At 46.0% G+C, this 24,173-nt stretch overlaps 1 protein-coding gene across 3 annotated transcripts in view; it reads right to left on the bottom strand.

Moving 5' to 3' along the window:
- The window catches only part of gas7b (growth arrest-specific 7b), a 489,810-nt gene that overhangs the window by 61,780 nt on the left and 403,857 nt on the right, over nt 1-24,173 (bottom strand). For all 3 annotated transcript variants that reach the window (XM_038777399.1, XM_038777398.1, XM_038777400.1), the window contains 3 exons: nt 16,215-16,304; nt 14,112-14,227; nt 8,281-8,355 (listed from right to left, as the gene is read on the bottom strand). In XM_038777399.1, coding sequence (XP_038633327.1) covers nt 8,281-8,355; nt 14,112-14,227; nt 16,215-16,304 — 281 coding nt within the window. The remainder of the gene's footprint in view (nt 1-8,280; nt 8,356-14,111; nt 14,228-16,214; nt 16,305-24,173) is intronic.

Genomic DNA, 24,173 nt, shown 5'->3' with positions numbered 1-24,173 from the left:
TTTGAGTTGGAGAGGACAGTTCAGATTTACTTATCTAAATGGTTACACAGAAAAATCTTAGTCTAACTCCTGGGTAACTACAGAAATAATCCCCAATCTCTCACACTGATGTCCTCCCCCACCCCCTGCAGCCACCTCACTGATCCCCTGACTACTCCCCTAACCAACCAACCAACCCCCACCAAAAGGCCTGAAGTATCCCACTTGACTGAGCTAACCTCTAACCACCCAACTATTCCTCATATCCAACCCACCCATTCACTCACACACATACCCACCCCACCGACTCTGCCACCTTTGACATGAAAGACTTTGCTTGATTTAAAGACGCTATGATAGCTGCTTCATTTTAATTTTAATGTTTAGCACACTGGGCTAAATCGGTGGCTTTGAAAGCAGACCAAGCAGGCCAGCAGCACGGTTCGATTCCCTTAACAGCCTCCCCGAACAGGTGCCGGAATGTGGCGACTAGGGGCATTTCACAGTAACTTCATTTGAAGCCTACTCGTGACAATAAGCGATTTTCATTTCATTTCATTTTAATTCAACCCAATTGACAGCTTCCCCCCATGCATTAGCAGAAATGTCATCCACTTCTTCGTAATTGTATCATTAACATCTTGTGTCTTTGTGCTACTGTGCAAGTGTCTTACTGCCAACCAAACCTTACTATTAGTTTATAATCTGAATATAAAAGTTTGTTGTTTTGCATTGTCATCAGTCCAGAGGTTGACGTCTACCAGGATTCACATTTTGTGTGTCCTCAGGTAACTCAGCAGGCCAATTCTGGAGCCATGGGTCTTTGGGCAGAGATGGTAAGAATGGGGAGAAGGCGTTTTTTCAAGCCAGTGTTTTGTTCTCTTTCCTTCCCTCTTCGTCGTTCGTATGCAGCGGAGTATATGCAATCAGTTTCTGACTGTGGTACAGCTTGTTAGACGAGGCTTCACTACATAGAACATACAGTGCAGAAGGAGGCCATTCGGCCCATTGGGTCTGCACCGACCCACTTAAGCCCTCACTTCCACCCTATCTCCGTAACCCAATAACCCCATCTAACCTTTTTGGTCACTAAGGGCAATTTAGAATGGCAAATCCACCTGACCGGCACGTCTTTGGACTGTGGGAGGAAACCGGAGCACCCGGAGGAAACCCACGCAGACACGGGGAGAATGTGCAGACTCCACACAGACAGTGACCCAGCGGAGAATCGAACCTGGGACCCTGGCGCTGTGAAGTTACAGTGCTATCCACTTGTGCTACCGCGCTGCCCTAAACTACGTGTTAAGGTTTGTGGCAACTTCTTCCGATGCACCAATATCAATTTGTCCCCTTTTCAATCAAGCCTTCAGAGTGCTCTTAGGACGTTTTCACTGCCCCCCTTGAGATTTGATGCCATCCTTAAGTTTGAAAAGAGGATCTACTTTGGAAGCTGATGTTTTGGTATGTGCATATGTTCACAGTGGTCTTTGGTATGTCATACTGTAATATGATGTGAGTTTGATTCATAAGGAGACACAGCTCTGCTTGTGCAACCTCTTTTTGTGCTGTGAATGAGTTAGAGATGCTGGAAGAAAGTCTAAGCTCCAATTTTGTAGTCATATACAGAGCTCATTTCCAAAAATTGCATGGTTGAGAAATAAGTCTCCAATCCAAATGATAATGTGGTCGGTGTGGTGTGAAGTCTTAACAAAGATCTAAAGCCACTGTCTAGTGTGGCATTGTGTGATACCAACCAGAACAACCCTTCAGCTGCTAAAACTGACCGAATGTCCCTGAGCTGGACCAGAGCTTAGAAAACAAGCAGCCTTCCAGTTTCGGAATGCTACCCAGCGCCGCCATCAGAAGTGTGCAAGTTTCACCATCTGACAAAGACAGGATTGTGTTGATCTGTAATGTCCTTTGTGGCTGATTAGCCTACCAACATTTACATCTGGACTCAAAGAATGGACGGTTGGTTGCGGCACTGGAGGGCTGCCAACAACGTTGGTCCCATTTCAAAGTAAGGGTCAGGGCCTTCATCGGAGAGTAAGCTGTAAGATGGCAAGACTAAAAGGATTTCAGTGAGGCTGAGTTACGAACACCATCTTTTAATCTGTGCTGAGTTTAAAATTTATGTAAATATATAATGACTCTTATTTGGAAGCAAACTGCATTGCTTTCAGAGTTTAATAAGTTGAATAAAGTTCCAGCAAAATGTTGGTGTTGAAGATTTTTTCCATTTCCCAGAGAAGATGCAATATGGTGTGGATTAATGGGTGTACTTTCAAAGTTATTCAGGGGATAATCATCTTCATTTTAATTTGCGGCAGCCAAAAGCTAAAGGCCTGGTCAAATTATGAAGGTAAGTACTGCCAAATCACAGGACACTGTTACTGCCAAGGTTTCAGCTAATGAAATCCAATGGGGTTCTGCAGAACCGAGGCAAGTTGTTAGCACAGATGTATGTCAGTGTACCACGATGGACATAACTTCTCTGAAACACTGGCGTCGATATTAAGCACCCCTTCCCCCACCACCACATGACAAGCAAGAGGAAGAGTTTGAGAGTGTGTGCACACATGTGTGTATGTCTGCACGCAGCGCACACATGTGCATACACGTGGGATGAGGGTCGGGAAACCCGAAGATAAAATGCAGCACGTCTGCACATGTTGGATTTTTTAAAACTATATTTTTATTCCAAACATTGCCAAATTCGCACAGATAAAAGTATTTCAATATAATGCAAACAATTTGTCATATTTATTTTAACAAAGTAAAAATAGCAACCGCCCCCAAGCCCAGTTCCTCTTCCCACTTCCCTTTAATTCCTCTAATGATGCTTTCCCCATCTCCAGCAACCACCCATATATATTGGGAATCTTCCCTTCCCCTATCACATCAATATAGGCCTTGGCAATTAGGGGAACAAAGGCAGTTCTTTATGAACAAAGTTCCTCACCCGCAGATACCTAAACACATTCCCCCATGGGAAATGAAATTTCTCCATCTCCTCCAGTCCCACAAACCTACCTTCCACAAACAAATCGCTGAAGCTCTTGACACCCTCCCTCCTCCAAATCCTGGACATTACATTCATCTCTGATGGTGCAAACCCATTAATCCCACAAATTGGTGACAATATGGCATGGGTCCAAATCTAAAATGCTGCCTAAATTGGTTCCAGACTCTTAGAGCTGCCACCACACCAGGCTCGTTGGGAACCTAGCCGGAAAATACGGAAGGGGGCATAACCAATGCCCTTAGGTTTGACCTTACACAAGAAGGCTCCTCCATCTGCCCCCACCTTAGCCCTGGCTCCTCAAACCACCCTCAGTATTTCCTGATGTTTGCTGCCCAGTAATAGAACATTATATTTCATAGCGGCAGCCCGCCTGACTGCCGCCCTCTTTGCAGGAAGGCTAATAATAATCACTTATTGTCACAAGTAGGCTTCAATGAAGTTACTGTGGAAAGCTCCTAGTCGCCACATTCCGGCACCTGTTCGGGGAAGCCGGTACAGGAATTGAACCCGCGCTGCTGGCACTATTCTGCATTACAAGCCAGCTGTCTGAGCCCACTGTGCTAAGCCAGACCCTAAATTCTTTAAATCCTGGGGGCGGAATTCTCCGCTCCCGGGAAAAATCGTGAAGGCTGTCGTGAACTCGGCCGAGTTTCACGACAGCCTCGGAGGCCACTCCTCTCACCGTATTCACCCCCACCCGGGGGGGCTAGGAGCGGCGCTCCATTATTCTCGGCCGCTGGGCCTTGACGCTTGCGTCACAGGCGGATCGCCGAGAATGACGCGACGGCGGCGCCTATGTGATGTCAGCTGCGCATGCGCAGGTTGGCCGGCTCCAACCAGCGCATGCGCAGCTGACGTCACGACGGCTGACGGCTCAAACCCGCGCATGCGCGGTGGCCGTCTTCCCCTCCGCTGCCCCGCAAGACGTGGTGGCTTGATCTTGCGGGGTGGCGGAGGGGAAAGAGTGAGTCGCTTTGAGACACCGGCCCGATGATCAGTGGGCACCGATCGCAGGCCAGTCCCCTCCCGAGCAGGCCGTGGTGCTCACTCCCCTCTCCGCCCCCCACAAGCTTCAAACGGGCCTTTGGCGCCCATGTTCACGACGGCAGCGACCAGGTGTGGTTGCCACCATCGTGAAATGGTGCGAACAGCAGGCCGCTCGGCCTATCCGGGTCGGAGAATCGCCGGTTGCCATGAAAAACGGCGAGCGGCGATTCTTCCGAGCGGGGGGGTGGGAAAATCGCAGGGGGGGGGCGTGAAATTAGTCGTTCGGCCCTCCCGCAATTCTCCCACCTGGCGTGGGGAGCGGAGAATCACGCCCTGGGAGTCATACCCGCCCAAACAAAGGCTGAGATTAATTTATCAACTCTAATGAAACGATTTAAGGAGGAAGATTGGAAGACACAGGAACACAAATAAGAACCTTGCCAGAATGTTCATTTTGACCGTCTACACTCTGCCCACCAAGGAAAGCGGAAAGGCATCCCACCTTTTCACGTTCCCTTCACCCACTCTACCAGACTGGCAAAGTTTAGTTTATGTAACAGAGCTCAGACATATGCAACCTGAATCTCTAAATATCTAAACTTTGTCTTGGCCAGCTTAAACGGCACCCACCCCAAATCTGCCCTCCTTCCCAGGGAATTCACAGGGAAGATTTTGCTCCTGCTCACAGTAAACTTGTACCACAAGAAGTATCCCAGGCTGGCATGGTGGTGCAGTAGTTAGCACTGCTGCCTCACGCGCTGAGGACCCGGGTTCAATCCTGCCCCAGGTCACTGTCTGCGTGGAGTTTGTACATTCTCCCCGTATCTGCGGGGGTCTCACCCCCACAATCCAAAGATGGCAGGGTAGATGGAATGGCCAGCTAAACTGCCCCTTAATTGGAAAAAAAGAATTGGGTACTTTCAATTTATTTTTACTTTTAAACCTCCATTATCCCTCCCACACTAACGAGCGAATCGGAAATGTAGGACAACAATACCTCTCCACTCGCCTGATGATATAAGCGCGATGGCCAATGGCTCAACCACTAAGGCGTTCTTCAATAGAGACAGTGGGCATCCCTGCCTAATGCCCCGATATAACCGGAAATACCCTGAGCTCATTGCATTGGTCCGGACTCCAGCCGTGGGGGGTATTATACAGCAGCCTCACCCAGGAAATAAATGTTGACCCAAACCCAAATCACCCCAAGTGCGTCAAGAAGTACCTCCACTCAAGCTCAAACTCCATTTGCAGCCTATTTCCTCTCCACTAACAACCACGGCATGGGGCAATGGTGTACTGCCGATACACCTCCAAAATTGAGTCAACCAACCTCTGCCTTTCCGCCCAGCCAAGCTTATCCCCATGGCTCCGTAGGAGGTTACCTCCCCTCTGATCACTGCCTTCAACACTTCCCAGAAGGTGGAAGGCGAAACCTCCCATTCTGATTAAAACTATCCTTTCACAAAACCCCTTATCTGTCAGGAGTGGAGTGTCTTACCTCCACGGGGTCACCCATTTTCAATTGCACATCCACATAATGTAGAGCATGGTCTGATATTACAATCTTTGAGTACCAACACCTTCTTGATAAAGTCTACATTGTCCCAATTTGGTGTACATATATTCACTAAAACCAGTGGGCACCCCCGCTGTTGATCACGTAACCCCCCCAGGTTATGTAAAATACTGGCTGCTATAAAGGCCATCCTCCATTAATTAAAATCACCATCTCTCTCGACCTTGAACCAAAATTTGAGTGGAACGCCTACACCACTCATTTCTTCCTCAGTCTCGTCTAATGCCTCCCCTGCAAGACTATCTCTGCCCTCAAACCCTTCATGTGGGCAACACCCGGGACCTTTTAACCAGATCATTTCACGCCCTAATGTTCCACATAAACAGCCTGACGAGGGGGCCTCTAAACCTCCCCACCCCTGCGAGGAACTCCAACTGGGCCCTAACCTACCTTGAATCCAGGCCCACCCAAGGTGGCCGCTGTCCTCACCCTTACACTGATCCATTAAAAAAAACCTTCATCGCCAGCATCGCAAACATCAACTGCCTTTGTTTCTGGAATTCACCATAAGGAATTCCACCAATTTCTCTATTGCCCATTGGGAGGTCGTCGACAACACGGGAGACTCCGCAATGTTTCCTTCTACTACACCACGAGGGGCTGCTGAATCTGGTGTGGCACCTTTACTCTACTTCTGCCTGGTGTTATAGCCTGCAGACAACCCACACCGGAGGAGAAATAACAAGCTTCAATTACTTTCCCTTTCTTCCCACAAATTAACCAGGTAACAAGGCCAATAACTATGTCGCCAAGCAGGAGCCACCTTGCGTGCGACCGCTCACCTCATCACCGCCACAGGAGGACCACATGGTGAATTTTTACAGCGATGAACAGTGAGGGGGTGAGGGAAACCAGTCTTCCAGAGGAACGGCACTTCACTAACATATCTTAAACCAGGTTCCCACTGTGCAGTTGGGATAGGACTTAAGAATAACCTATTGGCTGGGTTTCCCAAAGACCAGTAAACCTGTCAGTTCCAGAATGCATGTACTGTTTTTTTTAAAGACACTTTTGGTGGGCCAATCCTCCTGGCCCCTCAAAGAAGCTTTTGGCCTTTCCATTGCTTCCCTCCCGCCCAAAATTCTCAATCTCTCCCATCTCCATAAACAAAAGTACTTTCCCCACCAATACCAATTCCCAACCTAACATGGCCCGATCTGCAAGTGTGCCCTAGCCAATGTTCATCATAAATTTAACATTACCTCCTCGTCTTTTCCAAACTAAATACTGCGGAGTTTCACGGGTGACTCTCGAACATTGTCAAACGTTGCAAAACCAGTCAGCTGAAATTCAAAATCTTACTGCTGCTGGAGAATCCCGTTTACTAAAAACACTGACAAATAGATTTTACTGTCACTGCAAAAAATGCACCCTTTCTAAATAAAATTCTGAATAACAATTAATTATCGGGATGTCCACTAAGCTGCCTCAAAACAAAATGTTAAAGCATAATGTCAGCTGTGGCTCAGATGGTAACACTCTCACAGCCATCACAGAAAATTATAGATTCAATTTGAGGACTTGAGTGAAGAAACTAAGACTAACATTCCAGTGGAGTACCATTGGAGGTGTTGCCTTTGGGTGTGACAGAGGCCCCAGCTGCCTCATTGTAAAATATGCCATGGCACTATTTTGAAGAAGAAGAGAGAAGTCATTCCCCATTTCCTGGTTAATATTCATCCTTCAATCAACATTATTATCTGGCTATTGTTCCAACTTACTATGTGCAAATTGGTTTCCACATTTTCTACATTACAACAAGCAATATTTTGAAGATATTTCATTGGCTGTCCTGATGTTGTGAAAGGTGCTATATAAATGCAAGTCTCTCATTCTAATAGAGATTGGCAATTAACACAATGCCCCTTGGACACAGACAAAATTACAATTCAATCATATGGAAATTTGCATTTAGACCAAATGACCAATCCTGGCATCTGATTACGGTAGTACTCTCTCATGAAGGCTAACTTTTTCTTTCAATTTCGTGTACCTAATTCTTCTTTTTTTCCAATTAAGGGTGCAATTTAATGTGGCCAATCCACCTACCCTGCACGTCTTTGGGTTGTGCGGGTGAGACCCACACAGATACGGGGAGAATCAAACTCCACACGGGGCAGGGATCTAACCCGAGTCCTCAGTGACGTGAGGCAGCAGTGCTAACCACTGCGCCGCCTTAAGATAACTTCTCTGTATGTCCTCATGTTTAAGGGAGGTGGTCAGGAGGTATCCAAAACTGGTCTTCTCAGGCTTCTTCTAATCTGCCTTCTCCTTTTAATTTATGGATCTTGGTTAGATTGATCTGTTCAATTCGTCCCACAGACAATTGTCCTCACAAATTATTAACAAAGACATCCCAATGACGAGGACAGAATGTCAATCACTGCTTTGTTCCTGATTAATTCAAATACAAGAAGAATATATAAAATTTCTTATTCGACCACAGTGCACCTGATGGAATTCTTCTTGTTAGGAAATGTGCACCTTATCATGCAGATACCCAAATCCTTCCTGTATGTTTGGCTGCTAGAAGGGACTGCCTGACTGAACTGTGCCACGTCCTAATTTTACAGTGGCCAGCTCGGCTTGAAATCTCTACTTACAAAAACACAAATCATCTCATGACTGCAGTTCCAATTAAAAACATATTCACTTCAAACTTACAATAAAGTTCAGGAACAAAAAAATGACTATGAAATGTTGAACTCACCCTTCCTCCATGCCTGCCAGTGGGCTCTGGGAGAGCTTTGCTAGGTTTTTGGCATAATCCTCTTCAATTTTAATCCTTTGAACAGAACAAAAGTACGATATTTCTCTGATTAGATATCTCTTACAGCACAAAGGATAACTTCCCATTCCCATGCTCCTGGTCAAAGCATTGTCCTGTACACACATTGTAGAATATTGTATAAATGTAAAACATATTCTGTAAATGCAGTTTTACCCTGACCATTTGTGCTTAAGGGCGATGGCACATAGTACATAGAACATACAGTGCAGAAGGAGACCATCTGGCCCATCGAGTCTGCACCGACCCACTTAAGCCCTCACTTCCACCCTATCCCCGTAACCCAATAACCCCTCCTAACATTTTTGGTCATTAAGGGAAATTTATCATGGCCAATCCACCTAACCTGCACATCTTTGGACTGTGGGAGGAAACCGGAGCACCCGGAGGAAACCCGGACACGGAGAGAACGTGCAAACTCCGCACAGACAGTGAACCAGCAGGAAATTGACCCTGGGACCCTGGCGCTGTGAAGCCACAGTGCTATCATGCTGCCCTTAAGTAAGTGCGCCCTTTAAGTAAGCTGCCTGATGTTATTTCCGTTTGAACAAAAACACATAAAAGAGCAGGAAACTTGGATCAATTTGATAGCTCTGCCAAAGAGGCAGCACAGGTATAATGGCTGAATGGCCAGCACCATTTTATCTTATTCTCTGATTCTAAAAGCAGGAGAGCTGACTGACTGGATCAATATTCTCTGCACAAAATATCACAATATCTACTCCAGGTCTGACAGGGAAACACACAAAGGAAATCAGCCATAAATCCTATAATTGTGGGCTTAAAATGAAGTACATCTGTTGATAAAACCACAATTACATTGAAATCCCACATAATCCAGACATTGCAGATGGAGGAGCCCATCGAGTCTGCATCAACCTTCTGAAAGAGCACACTACCTATGTCCACTCCCCTGCCCTATCCCCGTAGCCCCACCTAACCTGTACATCTTTGGATTGTGGGAGGAAACCAGAGCACCTGGAGGAAATTCACAAAGACATAGGCGGGATTCTCCCACACCCGACGGGGCGGGGGGTCCCGGCGGGACGGAGTGGCGTGAAAGACCCCAACGTCGGCCCACACCAAAGGTGCGGAATCCTCCGCACCTTGGGGGCTAGGCTGGCGTCGGAGTGGTTTGCGCCCCGCCGGCCGGTGTGGAAGGCCTTTGGCACCATGCCAGCCGAGGCTGAAGGGACTCCGCCGACCGGAGCGGGTCCACGCATGCGTGGGAGCGTCAGTGGTTGCTGACGTCATCCCCGCGCATGCGCGGGGGGGGGGGTTCACCTACGTGTCGGCCATTGTGGAGGCTAACACGGCCGACGCGTTGGAAAAGAGTGCACCCACGGCACAGGCCCGCCCGCGGATCGGTGGGCCTCAATCGCGGGCCAGGGGCCGCTAGTAAGGAGCCCACCCGCACCGCCAGGTTCTGCTAGTAAGGGACCTAGTCTAATTTACGCTGGCGGGACTGGCAAACAACCAGCGGGACTTCGGCCCATCGCGGGCCAGAGAATCGCCGGGGGGGGTTGCTGTGAGCGGACGCCGACCGGCACGGCGCGATTCCCGTCCCCGCCGAATCTCCGGTGCCGGAGAATTCGGCGGCCGGCGGGATTCACGCCCCCTCTCCCCCCGGCAATTCTCCGACCCGGCCGGGGGGGGGGGGGGGGGGGGGGGGGGGGGGAGGGGGGGGAATCCCGTCCATGGGGAGCACATGCAAGCTCCACACAGACAGTGACCCAAGGCCTGAATTGAAGCTGGATCTCTGGCACCGTGAGGCAGCACTTCTAACTACTGTGCCGCAGAAAACATGAACATGTTTAACTTCCAGAACAAAATTCAGCAATTTGAAACATTATAATCATTGTGTGCATATATAGATGCATTTGTATGTGTGCATGTGTGAAACATGTGTCACATTTCTATCATCCAATATACATTCAATATTCTTGTGTTACAGTTCAAGAAATTTCCAAGAAAACATGGAAAATAATGCTCTGTTTACATTTTGAACAATACTGTATTTACGCAGTTTTAAAATTCTCAAATGATCGGCGGTTAATGAGCTATTGAAATTTGCTCGTCTAGAAGATGTTAAACAAAAAACAATTTGTTAGCTCATATTCTCAATCAATAAACACCTGACAACAATTGTGTTGGGTGGATCTTTGTCTTGGGAGCTCGGCAGGGGCAATCTGTTCCTTTTTGCTATGAACAGAGGATAGCAAACAGAGACACAGGGATTCAGTCCAAATTTTTAAATAGAAGACTGTGAAAGTCCATCAAAGGCTAAAAGATTAGAATGGAGTGGTAATATAGGATTTAATCTGCTCCAGTCAAGCAGGACGATCCACGATAACGTGGCACAGTGCGGCACGTTTCTTGATTATTCTCATTATTGCATAAAGCAAACTTACATTAATAATAATAATAATAATAATAATAATAACTTATTGTCACAAGTAGGCTTCAGTGAAGTTACTGTGAAAAGCCCCTAGTCGCCACATTCCGGCGCCTGTTCATAGAAATGTGAAATTGATGATAACTGTGGATTTTTAAAAATAAATTTAGAGTATCCAATTCTTTTTTCAATGAAGGGGCTATTTAGTGTGGCCAATTCACCTCCCCTGCACATCATTTTGGGCTGTGAGGGTGAGACCCATGCAGACAGAGGGAGAATGTGCTGACTATAGATTTCTATGGTCACATACTGTGAAACAAAGTAAGTTACTGCTTCGTATCTGGCCTCGGCTCACCAAGCATTTGCTTTTGGACCACTGAAGGAGAAGGACTCACATATCCTCTCCCAACCACAAAGGAATACCACTGTTGCACTCCTGGGTTAAACTATCATATTGTTAGATATTAGGCAGTACGCATACACTCTGAACGGAAGGTGTTCAGACTTCTTACAGTATTAACTAACACCACTTATTTGTAAAACAGTAAATGCAAAGCGCACCCACCAAGTTGCTGCGGATGAATGTCCAAAATCGAGTGAGTGGATTCAAGCTATGCAATTTAAAAGACCCAATATCCAAGACAGTTGTAAATCCTTCTGAAATTTCTGTACTGAATTTGCTGTAGGTTGAATTACAGGGACATTCCTGAGTTTGGGATTTTCTGCCCTTACGATGGCATCAAACTAGCTCTGTATCCAGTTATGCTTATGTTTTTCTTGGGAGCACTGGCTGTTGGTTATGCAGGGGAGGACTGCTTTTGACTAGCAAGACATTTAATCTTACTGGGCTAGCAGGAAATGGCTATAGCACATAACATGCAGAAACACAGATAATCTTGCTAGAAAAAAGAACATAGAACATAGAAAATACAGCACAGAACAGGCCCTTCGGCCCACGATGTTGTGCCGAACTTTAGTCCTAGATTAGGAATAAATTAATCTGCAGCGACAAACAAAGCAGTGGCCCTGATCTATTTATAATTCAGGAAGTGACTATGGGGTGTCCAACGTGGAAAGAGTGAAATCAAAACCAACTGAAATAAATACGGGTTAATCCAAAAATGTGGATGGTCCAAAACAGTTGTGGATTTCTCTAAATGTGTTGATAGGGAATAACTGTACAGAATGTATCCATTAATGAAGTACAGAAAGTGTCACCCACAACTGATAATTGTTCCCACTGGGAGGGAGGCTGATTGCAGTCAGTCTGCTGCCTGCATTACATCTTACCCCATCATGGAAAGACAAATTGGGTGGAACATACTGGGTTCCAAACTTTTGGAACTTAAAACCAACCCCTATGGGCTTGATTCTCCGAGCCCCACGCCGAGCCGGAGAATCGCCGCAACCGTGCCACAACGCCGGTGCGCAATTCTCCGAGGTCCGGAGAATCAGCGCCATTTGCGCCGGTGCGTTTGACGCAGTCGGCGGGGCCGCTGATTCTCCAGCCCGGATGGGCCAAGCGGCCGCGCATATGAAGCAGAATCCCGCCGGCGCCGTTCACCCCTGGCCGTTGCCGACAGGAATTCTGCGCGAAGGGTCGGGGGGCGCCCTTTGGGGCGGGGAAAAGCGCTCCTTCACTGGGGTTGCCTCCAATGGGATCTAGCCTGCGATCAGGACCCTCCGATTGGCGGCCCGACCTCACCCCCCCCCCCCCCCCCCCCCCCCCCCCCGGCCAGGCCTACTTTGTTGCGCGGCCGGCCCCTGAACCCACACGCCAAGTTGCGATGGGGCCAGCATGCTGAAGAGGTCCCTGAACCGCTCCAGCGCTGTGCTGGCCCCCTGTGGCGCCTGGCGTTCACGACGGCGAGAACACTTATTCTCCATTTTGGAGAATCACCCCTATATATAATTACCTGAAACACACTGTGCCAGTGATGCTCATAATGTGGTTACAGCTCATCTCCCCCTAAATTATGGCACACAGCAAATGTACTGTTCTATGCACCCCTGCACTTCCATTCTCAGCCAGCCAGCCGGAGAAAAGGATTGCAGGAGGCAGATATAAGCAGAGAGATAGATGACTGAATATTGGATTTGTGAACCGAGCAGGCAGTCCAGGTCTATGCATTGCCTCAGGACGTATCTGGCTCTAACTAGGACTGATTGTCAAAATCAGCTCTCCTGTTGCAAAAACTTTGCTGAGAGAAGAGCATGGATCAGGAAATGGTTAGTACGCTGCCCACTGTTACAATCTGCACTCCCAGCGGGTGAAGCCAGGAAAGTACTTTCAGAAAGTCTGCCACAATTCAGTGATTCACTCACGCCTCAAGCCAGCAAGTTGTGAGTTCAAGCGCTCCCCCTGGGGCTTGAACAAAAATATGAGGGATCCTGAACGGTTAGAGGTGGGTAAGACATTGGATCAAGGCCCTGTCTTCCCTCTCAGATGGGTGCAAGAGATTCCATGGCACTGGAGTTCCCCAGTGGCCTGGCTAATGTTTATCTCTCAGCCAACCTCACTCCATAAAGAGATTACAAGCTATTATCACATTGGCAGTTATGGGCCCTCACTGTGTGCATATAAGCTACTGCAACAGAGACTGTCTTCAAAAGCAGCTTGGATGTCCTGTTGTAGCAAAAGGCTCTCTATAAATATAAGGGTGGGATTTTACAAAGCGGGGGGTTATGGTTTCTGGCAGCAAACACACCATTGGTTAACGGCAGAATGTTCTGGTCCCACCCATGTCTACAGCGCCTTGCTTGGCTCTCCCGTACCCGCCACCGGGGATCCCACCACAGGAAGTTGCCTTCAGCGGGACCGGAAGATCCCAGCTGGCATGAAGGACTGGAAAATCCCACCCCAGGTCTTTCTCTTCTCTCAATGGAATGCAGAAAACAGAAGGAAAATGGGCCTGTGCACCAATCAGAAGCTCCACTTATCTTGTTATTGTTCATGCATGAGCCTTAGATTGAACACTCAGTCATCACATTATCTCAGGAAAGAATATTTCATACAAACCATACAACAGGCTGTCTGTATATTTCTCAAAGGCTGTAAAGTTATAAGCTCTCCCTGTCATACAAAGGAAGCAGGCATGCTGCAAATTCACAGCATCAGAAGCAAAAGAAAGGCAACTAAGTTGAACAAGTTTAATATTCAACGTACAGTATTATATAGCTTCTTGTCAATTCCCTCTGCAATGTATGAAAGAGGATAAATAATAATATATCATCTTAACACTTGTGGCCAATCCTTTCATTGCTGCATCGCTCATAAAGTGGGCTCATCCCCAAGGAAAGGCATGGTTTGATTATGTATTGCAAAAAAAAACATATAGTGACATATTCATGTGATTACCTTTCCCGAATAAACTCTGCCATTTCTTTCTGCATTTGTTTGCCCTTGAGTTGTTTCACAAGGATAATCTCAAATCCAGTAATTGTGCTATTGCTCTGGGTCTCCTTTCTGTCTGCCTGTTGAGAAATAAGGAAAAAGAATGTTCAGAGCGCGTACCTTAGTTTTCATTTATTTCGGTAAGGAAGCTTTGTTTGTGTTGCACGGTGTGCAGCCCGAAAGCTGACACGTTCAAAAGTTGTAACCGCTAACGGTTCAGTTTATTTGATGCTTCCTTTTAAGGTCCAAGTTTCACATGCCATTCTTGTTCTGTTCAACCTGCCTCACTGGTCATTGGGAGTTTTGTTTGCACATTCGCTTAGCCAGAAAGTGGTACTACCAGTCAGACAGTGCTGAGTGGCACTGGAAAATTTAAAACGCTACAAAAACAGCAATGATCACATTGAACAGTGGAGCAGGCTCCAAGGGCCAAATGGCCTACTCCTGCTCCTAGTTTCTTTGTTTTCATGTTTCTACTCATTCATCAACGTTAGCTATATTTCAATGGATGCATCTTGCCTATGAGTAAGAGGTTTGTCGGTTCAAGTCTCATTCTAGGTCCATGCGCACAAAATCCAGGCTACACCAGTGCAGTACTGAGACAAACATAAAAAATAGGAAGGGCAGTAAGCCACTCGGCTCTTTGAGCCTGCTCTGCCAGTTAACGTGATCATAGCTGATCCTCTATCTGTATACAGTACCCCAGCGCTCTCCCCATACCCCTTGACACCTTTAAAGTCCAGAAATCTATCTATTTGCTTCTTAAATATATTCAGTTATTTGCCCTCCACAGCCTTCTGCGGTAGAGAATTTCACAGGTTCACCACCCTCTGAGTGAAGAGATTTCTCCTCATCTCAGCCCAAAGTGGCCTACCCTGTAAGGGGATCAGGGGTTATGGGGAGAAGGCAGGAGAATGGGGGATGAGAAAAATATCAGCCATGATTGAATGGCAGAGCAGACTCGATGGGCCAAGTGGCCTAATTCTGCTCCTATGTCTTATGGTCTCCTGAGACTGTCATCCCTTGTTCAAGATCCTCCAACTAGACTCTAATTACTAGAGGAAACATCCCTGCATCCAGTCTGTCCAGCCCTCTCAGAACATTACACGTTTCAATTAGATCCCCGTCATTCTTCTAAATTCCAGCGAATGGCGTGCCAAAACCTCCGTCCTCACTTGTAGCAGTAGCGGGGCAGACTCGCAACAGAGAACCCAGCCAGAGTCTTTCGGGTAAGATATTAAATGGAGACCCTGTCTGCCATCTCAAGTGGACGCACAAAGTCCAAAACAGCAGCTTCTACCCGTCACAGACAATATTTATCCCTCAAAAATATCGCTAAAAACTGGCTGCTGCATTTCCTGACCTACATTACAGCATAGACTACACGTCAAATTACTTCATTCACTTAGTGATATCCTGAGATAATGAAAGGCGCTATATAATTGAACATCTCTCTTCATTTCAACGAGCACCTTCACACACACCTCATTACATTCAGCTCTAGAGCAAGACGTTTAGAGGGCTGGGGTCGTGTCTGCATAGTCAGGGGCACGGGGAGGGGTGACCTAAAGAAAGAAAACAGAAAATAACTTGAGAGGAAACGAACAAATCAAAAGACAGCAAGAATGAGAGAAAAAAAGCACAAAGAAGGATATTAAAAAAAGAGAGGTAGATAGGTTCAAGCTGAAATATTTGGTTTAAGCTTTGATAGTGAGAACTTGAGAGAATCATGACACTGGCCTGGAGAGTTTCTGTCCTCATGTTCCTAGCCTCTTTCACTAAGTCAGCTCCTAGCTTTATTTATTACAATAAAACCAAACATTAAGGTCACATAGCATTCATTTTGGAGACAACTTTAATTGTCTATAATTTCTTGATTCTTTCACTTAAATTTGTCTCCGAGCCAGTTACATAATGACACAATTCTGAAGGTGAAAAAATGAAAATGAAAAATGCACGCAGAACCAGTCATCGCTGGGTTATAGCTGGATGTGCTGCAAATGAATATCTAGCGTTCCCTGCGAGCCCAGATTCTAGTTACAAGCAAGGTGACAAAACTTTCCTTACCCAGAAGTAGTCACAGTAGCTCCAATCATCCCGTTTGAGCAGCTGCTGTTCGGGCATCGTGTCTGGATGCGGGAAGGTAACACAGTTTATCTGTTTTTTAAAAAAAAACATTTTCTTTTAAATCAGGATACAAATTAATCAGAAAACATAAACTGAAAAACATTCTTTGCATTTCTTACACAGTTTGCATTTTAGGCATAGTTTACTCAGTCATATGATGCCATTAATTATGATGCCCCTAACGTTACTCTTGCATAAATTCTTTAATGCTGCAATATCTCTTCTAAGAACTTTGTCAGTCCTGAAAGCTGTGCTGAGAGGATGGTTCCATCAAACCCTTATGCACTGCCTTCAAATAGTCAATCTTCATATGTCAGCCAATGCAATGTGGTTACAATCTATTCGACTGAAGAGAGGAAGGCACCAGCTCTGTGTAGCAAGCGGCTCACCTTCCATCACTGTAAATTTTCTCCACGATCTGCAAGGCTCAACTTGGAGAATGATTAAATAACTCCCCACTTGTCTGAATAGGTGCAATTTAAACAACATGCAGCATCTGGGCAAAGTGGCCCAGTGTATTGGTTTCCCTGGCATTTGACTCAATATTTCCTCTGCCACCATCCCTCCCCCCTCCCCCCACACCATTGGCAACACCCACCTACCTACCCCCAACCATCACCACCAATGTGCCTACAGTATGGAATATGAACAATACACCAAGGTTCTCATCCCCACCTAACCTGCACATCTTTGGATTGTGTGGGTGAAACCCACGCAGACATGGGGAGAATGTGTAAACTCCACACAGACAGTGACCCAGGACTGGGATTTGAACCCGGGTCCTCAGCACCGCAGTCCCAGTGCTAACCCGCCCCGAGATAATAATCGTTATTGTCAGAAGTAGGTTTGATCACTGAATCAGATCACTATGGGTCAATAACTCCAACATATGCTGCAGTTCATTTCACACAGACTAATCAAGTAATTATTATTACTTCTCTCTTACTGCTTCAGCTATATATATATAGTGCTAATTGATGGTTAGTTAAAAATGTTGAGAACCTACCAAGTGATGCAGGAGATGGACGAGGCCTCGGTTGAGTTGAAGGGTAAATGGGAGGAGGAGCTGGGTGAGGAGATTGAGGAGGGGACGTGGGTGGATGCCCTGGGGAGAATGAACTCCTCCTCTTCTTGTGCGAGGCTTGGCCTCATACAGTTTAAGGTGCTGCACAAGGCTCACATGACCGGGACAAGGATGAGCCGGTTCTTTGGGAGTGAGGACAGCTGTATTAGGTGCTCGGGGAGCCCAGCAAATCATGCCCATATGTTCTGGGCATGTCCAGCATTGGGGAAATTTTGGAAGGGCGTGGCAGGGATGTTGTCGAGGGTGGTAGGATTCAGGGTCAATCCGGGCTGGGGGCTCGCACTATTTGGGATTGCGGAGGAGCCGGGAGTGCAGGAGGCAAAAGAGGCTGGTGTTCTGGCCTTTGCGTCCCTGGTAGCCCGGCGGAGGATTCTTCTTCAGTGGAAGGATGCGAGGCCCCCAAGCGTGGAGGCCTGGGTCAACGACATGGTTTCTCAAGCTAGAGAAGGTGAAATTTGCCCTAAGGGGATCAGTGCAGGGGTTTTTCAGGAGGTGGCAGCCATTCCTGGACTTCCTGGCAGAACAATAGAAACAGGCCAGCAGCAGCAGAAACCCGGGGGGGAGGGAGGGGGATGTTTTGTTGTTTTGTACTAAAGGGACGGGCATAGTTGTTCTGTGCCAATGTCGGGCATTAATTCATTTCCTCTTCTGTGTATACGCGGGGGGGGGGGGGGGTTTCTGTCCTGTCTATTGAAGGGACGGGCAGATGTTTTGGGGGAATGATGGGTGTTAGTTTATCTGCTGTGTATGCGCAGTTGGGGGGGGGGGGGGGGGGGGGGGTGTTCTTTCTGTTCTTTGTAAAAAAAAAAAATTCTGTCTTTGTTGTTGATATTATGCAAAAATTTGAATAAAAAAATGTTTTTAAATGTTGAGAACCAAATGAGTTTTAAGGGCAACATTAGTACTGGCATAAACGTGATGAGGTAAAGTATTTACCTCTGGAGATATACTCCCATTTACAAATGAAGTCATTATCACACAGTCCAGGGCAGCACGATGGCGCAGTGGTTAGCACTGCTGCCTCGCGGCGCCAAGGCCCCAAGTTCGATCCCGGCTCTGGGTCACAGTCCGTGTGGAGTTTGCACATTTTCCCCATGTTTGCATGGGTTTTGCCCCCACAACCCAAAGATGTGTCTGGCAGGTGGATTGACCACGCTAAATTGCCCCTTAATTGAAAAAAATTAATTGGGTACTCTAAATTTATTTTTAAAGAAAGAAAAAAAATTACCACACAATCCACTAATCAATAAATCTCCCATCATTTCAAAAATTAATTACTTTTGAGGTGTTAACGTTGCCATCAATGTCCCATGAACATCAACACGATGAATGGCCATTGAATGTAACTTTTGGTGACATTAACTGAGGAGAGAAAGCGGTCTTGGATACTTGAGGGAACCCCGAGTTCTTCAAAGGATACTCGGACCTGTAATGGTCACCTGAACAGAGGATGGCATGGTGTCAGTTTAAAATCTCAGTAAAAATTCAAGGATATCCATTTCAGGAGTGAAGGTGTCAAATGCAGCTGCAACCCAATCCTGAAGCAGAAGGCCCAAGGTGAGCTTGAAAATTAGCTCTGGGCCTCATTAGTATAAATTTACCAAGCTGCCATCACCTGCCGCATCTCCAGAGGCAACTCGTCCATTTGAAGAAAATGACCTTGTTTCCAAATCCTTCTATGGTTTCGTCAACTCCCCCCCCCCACCACCTCTGTATCTCCTCCGGCCTCACAACCCTCTGTGATATGTACACTCCTCTAATTCTAGCCTCTTATTAACCAAAGATTTGGGTATACCAAAGGGTCATGCCATCCTCTACCTCAGAGGTTTCAGTTAATGACATAGAAACATCGAAAATATAAGCAGGAGGAAACCATTCAGCCCTTCGAGCCTGCTCCGCCATTCATTATGATCACGGCTGATCATCGTTCAATTCCCTGATCCCGCCATCCCGCCTTCCCCCCATATCACTTGAGCCCTTTAGCCCCAAGGGCTGTGTCTTTAATTCCTTCTTGAAATTACACAACGTTTTGGCCTCAACTCTTTCTGTGGTAGCGAATTCCACAGATTCACCACTTCCTGTGTGATGGAATTTCTCCTCACCGCAGTGCTAAAAGGTTTACCCCTCATCCTCAACCAATGGCCCCTTGTTCTGGACTCCCCCACCATCGGGAACATTCTTTCTGAATCTACCCTGTTTAATCCTGTTAGAATGTTGTAAATTTCTATGGGATCCCCTCCCACTCCAATAAATATAATCCTAACCGATTTAGTCTCTCCACATCTCACCATCCCAGGAATCAGCCTGGTAAACCTTCGCTGCACTCCCTCCATTGTAAGAACTAAGATCAGGATGGAGATTTTTGGATGCTAACAGAATCTAGGAGCACGAGGTGTAGTCATCTAAGATGTCCACCTGCAAAGGACCATGGGAATTATGGTAACCCAGGACTCAGACAGATACACAGCCTATGTGTATCTAAAACACAGGTAACCAGACCTGATTGAAACCCCTGCTCGTTTGCATTTTAATGGCCCATTTTCCCAGGACAATAGAACTCCAATCAAGCAACCGGTACAGCCACAGACTGATGGACGCCACTCCCCTTACTCAGAAAGCGCAACTGCCAAGGTCAATGACCGCTAAGGACCCGCCCAGCTACCAAGGCACCCACCCCTTTATTTGCCGAAATCGAAGAGAGTGATCAGAGCCCTGTCGAACTATTGGGTCCAAAGTTAAGGACCGCCCCAAAGAGCGTGAAATCCCAGAGGGATAAGGACACAGCCATGTGTTCTGTCTCTTTTGGATCTGGCCTGTGCCAACCCAATTATAGCAGGAACAGCCAACCAAGTTCAAGACCAACGATCGCTACCTGACGGATGAGCCCAGCAGAGACAGAGCCACTTTCTTCGAACCAGCCAAGTGAAATCCAGATAAAGGCCTTATCCATTTGCACAGTGCCGGTCGCCCTGAAGTTAAGTATAGGTTACCGTAGCTGATAGGTGTAGTTTAACGCGTAGTAGATATTGTGTTTGCATGTTGAGGTAACCCTTATGTATGTAAATAAACCATCTTTTGAACTAACTAACTGGTTGTGTGGTCATATGATCAATATAAGGGAAGGCTTGTGGTTCACTAAGATAAATAGGAATACCCACAGTATTGGCGATGCTGTTGAGACTGAAACAGAGCAACATTATTGGCGTCACTGGTTGGGAAAAACACCAACAGAGGTGTGAAAATGGAGGTGGTGGGGGGCGTTTAGCCATGATTTTATTGAATGGTAGAGCAGGCTCAAGGGGCTATAATGCCAACAGCCACTCCCAATTCTTATGTGCCTAATCAAACAGACGTTTTCTGACACTAACTAAATTACAACTTTCAAAATTACAAAGTTCAATTATATTACTGACCCCAGAGGTAAGGTCATCTCAGACAGAAATTCAGTTTCAATCTCTGCTGTACTTCAAAACGTGCACAAGCTTCATCACACACCTGGCTGCATTACACTTACTGACAATTAGTTAAGTCGGCATTGTTCTGATTTGAATGACTGAATGTGCATGATTTGGTACCTTTATCTGTTGCACCTTATTACCTTCAACGTGCTTCTATAATATAAACTTGAGTTTTTATTGTTAGACATGTGGTGTTCTGGTCTGATACCAATATGTGGCAGGTACATTCAACATAAACTGCTCTATTTACACTTGACTCAATAAGAAGAGTATTCAGATCATACTGGCGAGATCTCTCCTTAGCTCCGACCTTCCATTCTGTCTCACCCCTCCCTCTCTGAGGACATAATTCAATGACTTTCTACCCCTCTTCAGTTCAGTAGAAGAATTATATGGACTCAAAATGTTAATGATGTTTCTCTCTTCACAAATGATGCCAGGCCTGCTGAGTTTATACCATATTTTCTGTTTTCATTTGGGGTGAAGTTGGTCTCGGCCAATCGTGAATTGATTGTTTTGTTCTATGGCTGAAGACCAATTTGACACCAATTTTCCCCTTCACCAACAGAACCGGAGAGTAAATTAAACTTTAAATATTCGATCAAGATCCGTGTTGATCCAAGCACCTTTAGAAACTTTAAAAAGGTGGAAAATTGACAATAGAAGTGCAATTATTCTTAATTACAAAAGCATTAACATTAACTTTGGAGTTAAAACATTCTGATCCAAGTGTCCTGCACATGTCTCGAACAGCCATGTGGTATAAAAACAACTTGATTCAATGATCGTTCAATATTCGATTTCTATTCTGTCCACGTAGGTCCACCCAGAATGTACAATCCAGATGGTGTACTACTGTCCAAAGATGTGTGGGTTAGGTGGATTGGCCATGCTAAATTGCCCGTAGTGTCCTAAAAAGTAAGGTTAAGGGGGAAGTTGTTGGGTTGCGGGTATAGGGTGGATATGTGAGTTTGAGTAGGGTGATCATTGCTCGGCACAACATCGAGGGCCGAAGGGCCTGTTCTGTGCTGTACTGTTCTAAATCTAAATCTAAATCTACTGGTTCTGTGGCAGAGTGGAACTACTGCCTGGCAATCACCATACCATATGCCAAGACTGTGCTCATCGAGTGTTAGAGGTGGACAACCATGATTTTGATGGGACAATTTTGCCCAAGGGCATTTGCCATTGAGAAGCCTAGCTGGTAGCCACTCAGAGTTTATGGGTAGGCTTTTGGAGGCTTTTTGTGGGACAAGACAGAATATTACTGCTCTTCTTGCCTCAGAAGTTCAACTCCTGTCTACCCCAGGTCTCAACCCTTCGTGGACTTCCCCAAGGGATCAGCTCATCATCCGTGGACTTTATTTTCTCCAGTTCCGAGGAAGCCCCAACAAGTTTATCACCCCCTTTTTCCTTGCCCATAGAATGTCCTTCTTCTCATTGGTGTTAACAGCCTGCTGTTTAAATTAAACTGAGACTCATACCTAAATGGTGCAGCCAACCACTTTCATCGGGCCAAGAAATTGTAATCTCATGAAAACCTACTGCACCTCGTCTGTACAGCACTATGATGCACCGTGTAAAGCAATTATCCACTGATAATTGCATATTGTGCTTCATTGTATGCAGGTGGCAGTCATTAACAGGGGTTCACTTGTTCCCCTATAAACAGGCACAACCCAAAACTGCTGGATGGTTTATGAGGCACTTTCTTGTTATGTACAACTCTAAATAATTGCTGAGGAAAGATTGGTTCCATTTCCACCCTTAGCCAGGGAATTGTATATTTATATAACATATAACACGTTTGAGGGTAATTTCCATAGTACTACAAGTGAGGAGCCGAGCTCTCAGGAAGCACGGGACAAAGAATGTAACCCCGTCTCTAACCCATGCTGAAGTTGAATCTTTTTGATTTCTTACGGGGACAATGCAATTTAACCCATTAAATGTTTTTTGATATAAATTCAAAAACAATGAGGACCCACGTATATTTTTAATGATACAGATGTTAAAACACTTCACCTATTACATGCATTCATTTTAGATCAATTTATTTGTACACACTTTCGTTTTGCAATTATGAACCTCCAATATCAGAATCCCACCATGCTGTTGACACGAACACAGTGTTTCTTCACAACTCACAACTGGTAGCATCCTTATAGTACTGCTTATCTTGCCAAAAATAATTCGACACCCTTACATTGAAGGTGCAGTGGGCTGGACTGCAATTTGCAACTGAAGAACACAATCTTGTTTCACTGTAGCTGTTTTGATCAACTAGTACCAATTTAGCCTCGTTAACACTGAATCGAAGAAGATGTGCAAGGTAGGTGGATTGAACATGTTAAAATTGCCCCTTAATTGGAAAGAAATGAATTGGGTACTGTAGTAATCCACGGGAGGCAGGAGTTCCGTCACCACACCAATATTTATTTACAATAACGATATTACAGGAGCAGCTACAAACAGTGCTGCTAGCAGTCCAGTCAACTTAAGACTGGCTCACAAAGCCTACGCAGGTGCTTATATGGGCCCCCTCAATGTGCTATCATTGAGGGAGCTCATACTCCAATTGGCCAACCAATAAAGCCAATTGGAGTTCATTACAGGTACACTAAATTTAAAAAAAAAACACTGAATCGAAGAACCCTCAAAATCTACAGGAATGGCATCTCGGCATCTCAGCTTAAGTACCTGGGCAGGCCCAAAGCAAGCCTACTCACTGGATATCAGAGCATGCAAGGTCAAACGGAAGTTAAATCATTTGAAATATAAATTGAACACCACAGCACTTGAGCTGCAATTATGCCATTGAGGGAGGATGATAGTTCTCGGAAAGATATTTCCCCTCATAGAAACATTGTCAAATGTTGCAAATACGAGTCTTGAGTTCCCTGCCCGAAGGCATATCCAACCCATGGCACCACAATTCCCTGATGGGTTGGGCAAGAAGACAGATACATAACCCACCACAGCTGGAACAGGGAATGAACCCCCATGATGTTGGCACCAATCGAATCCTTCAGCCAACTGAGCCAACCGGCACCCCAGTTAGAGTTGCTATGGTAAGGTGCACTTTTTTTTACATTGTTATAGTCTGGAGCCATGTCTAGTACTAGTAGTGGCTTCAAGGTTCTTTCCATCTCATGGCTGACCAGGAATCTCTGCTGCTCTAACTACCTGTCACTGGTATGTGTTGGAACGATACACAAGTTGATACTCAACCTGTTTGGCTGCATGAAGAAATAAGCTTTCCTTGGCCATCCAGTCATGGAGTGAGACTTGGTTGTAAATATTAAGGTTGCCAAAAGCTATACATCCGGGCCATATCCCAGATTAGTCTCATTCCTG

Source organism: Scyliorhinus canicula, chromosome 18 (genome assembly GCF_902713615.1).
Source record: "Scyliorhinus canicula chromosome 18, sScyCan1.1, whole genome shotgun sequence".
Classification (NCBI taxonomy): domain Eukaryota; kingdom Metazoa; phylum Chordata; class Chondrichthyes; order Carcharhiniformes; family Scyliorhinidae; genus Scyliorhinus; species Scyliorhinus canicula.
This window is presented reverse-complemented; position numbering and strand designations above follow the sequence as displayed.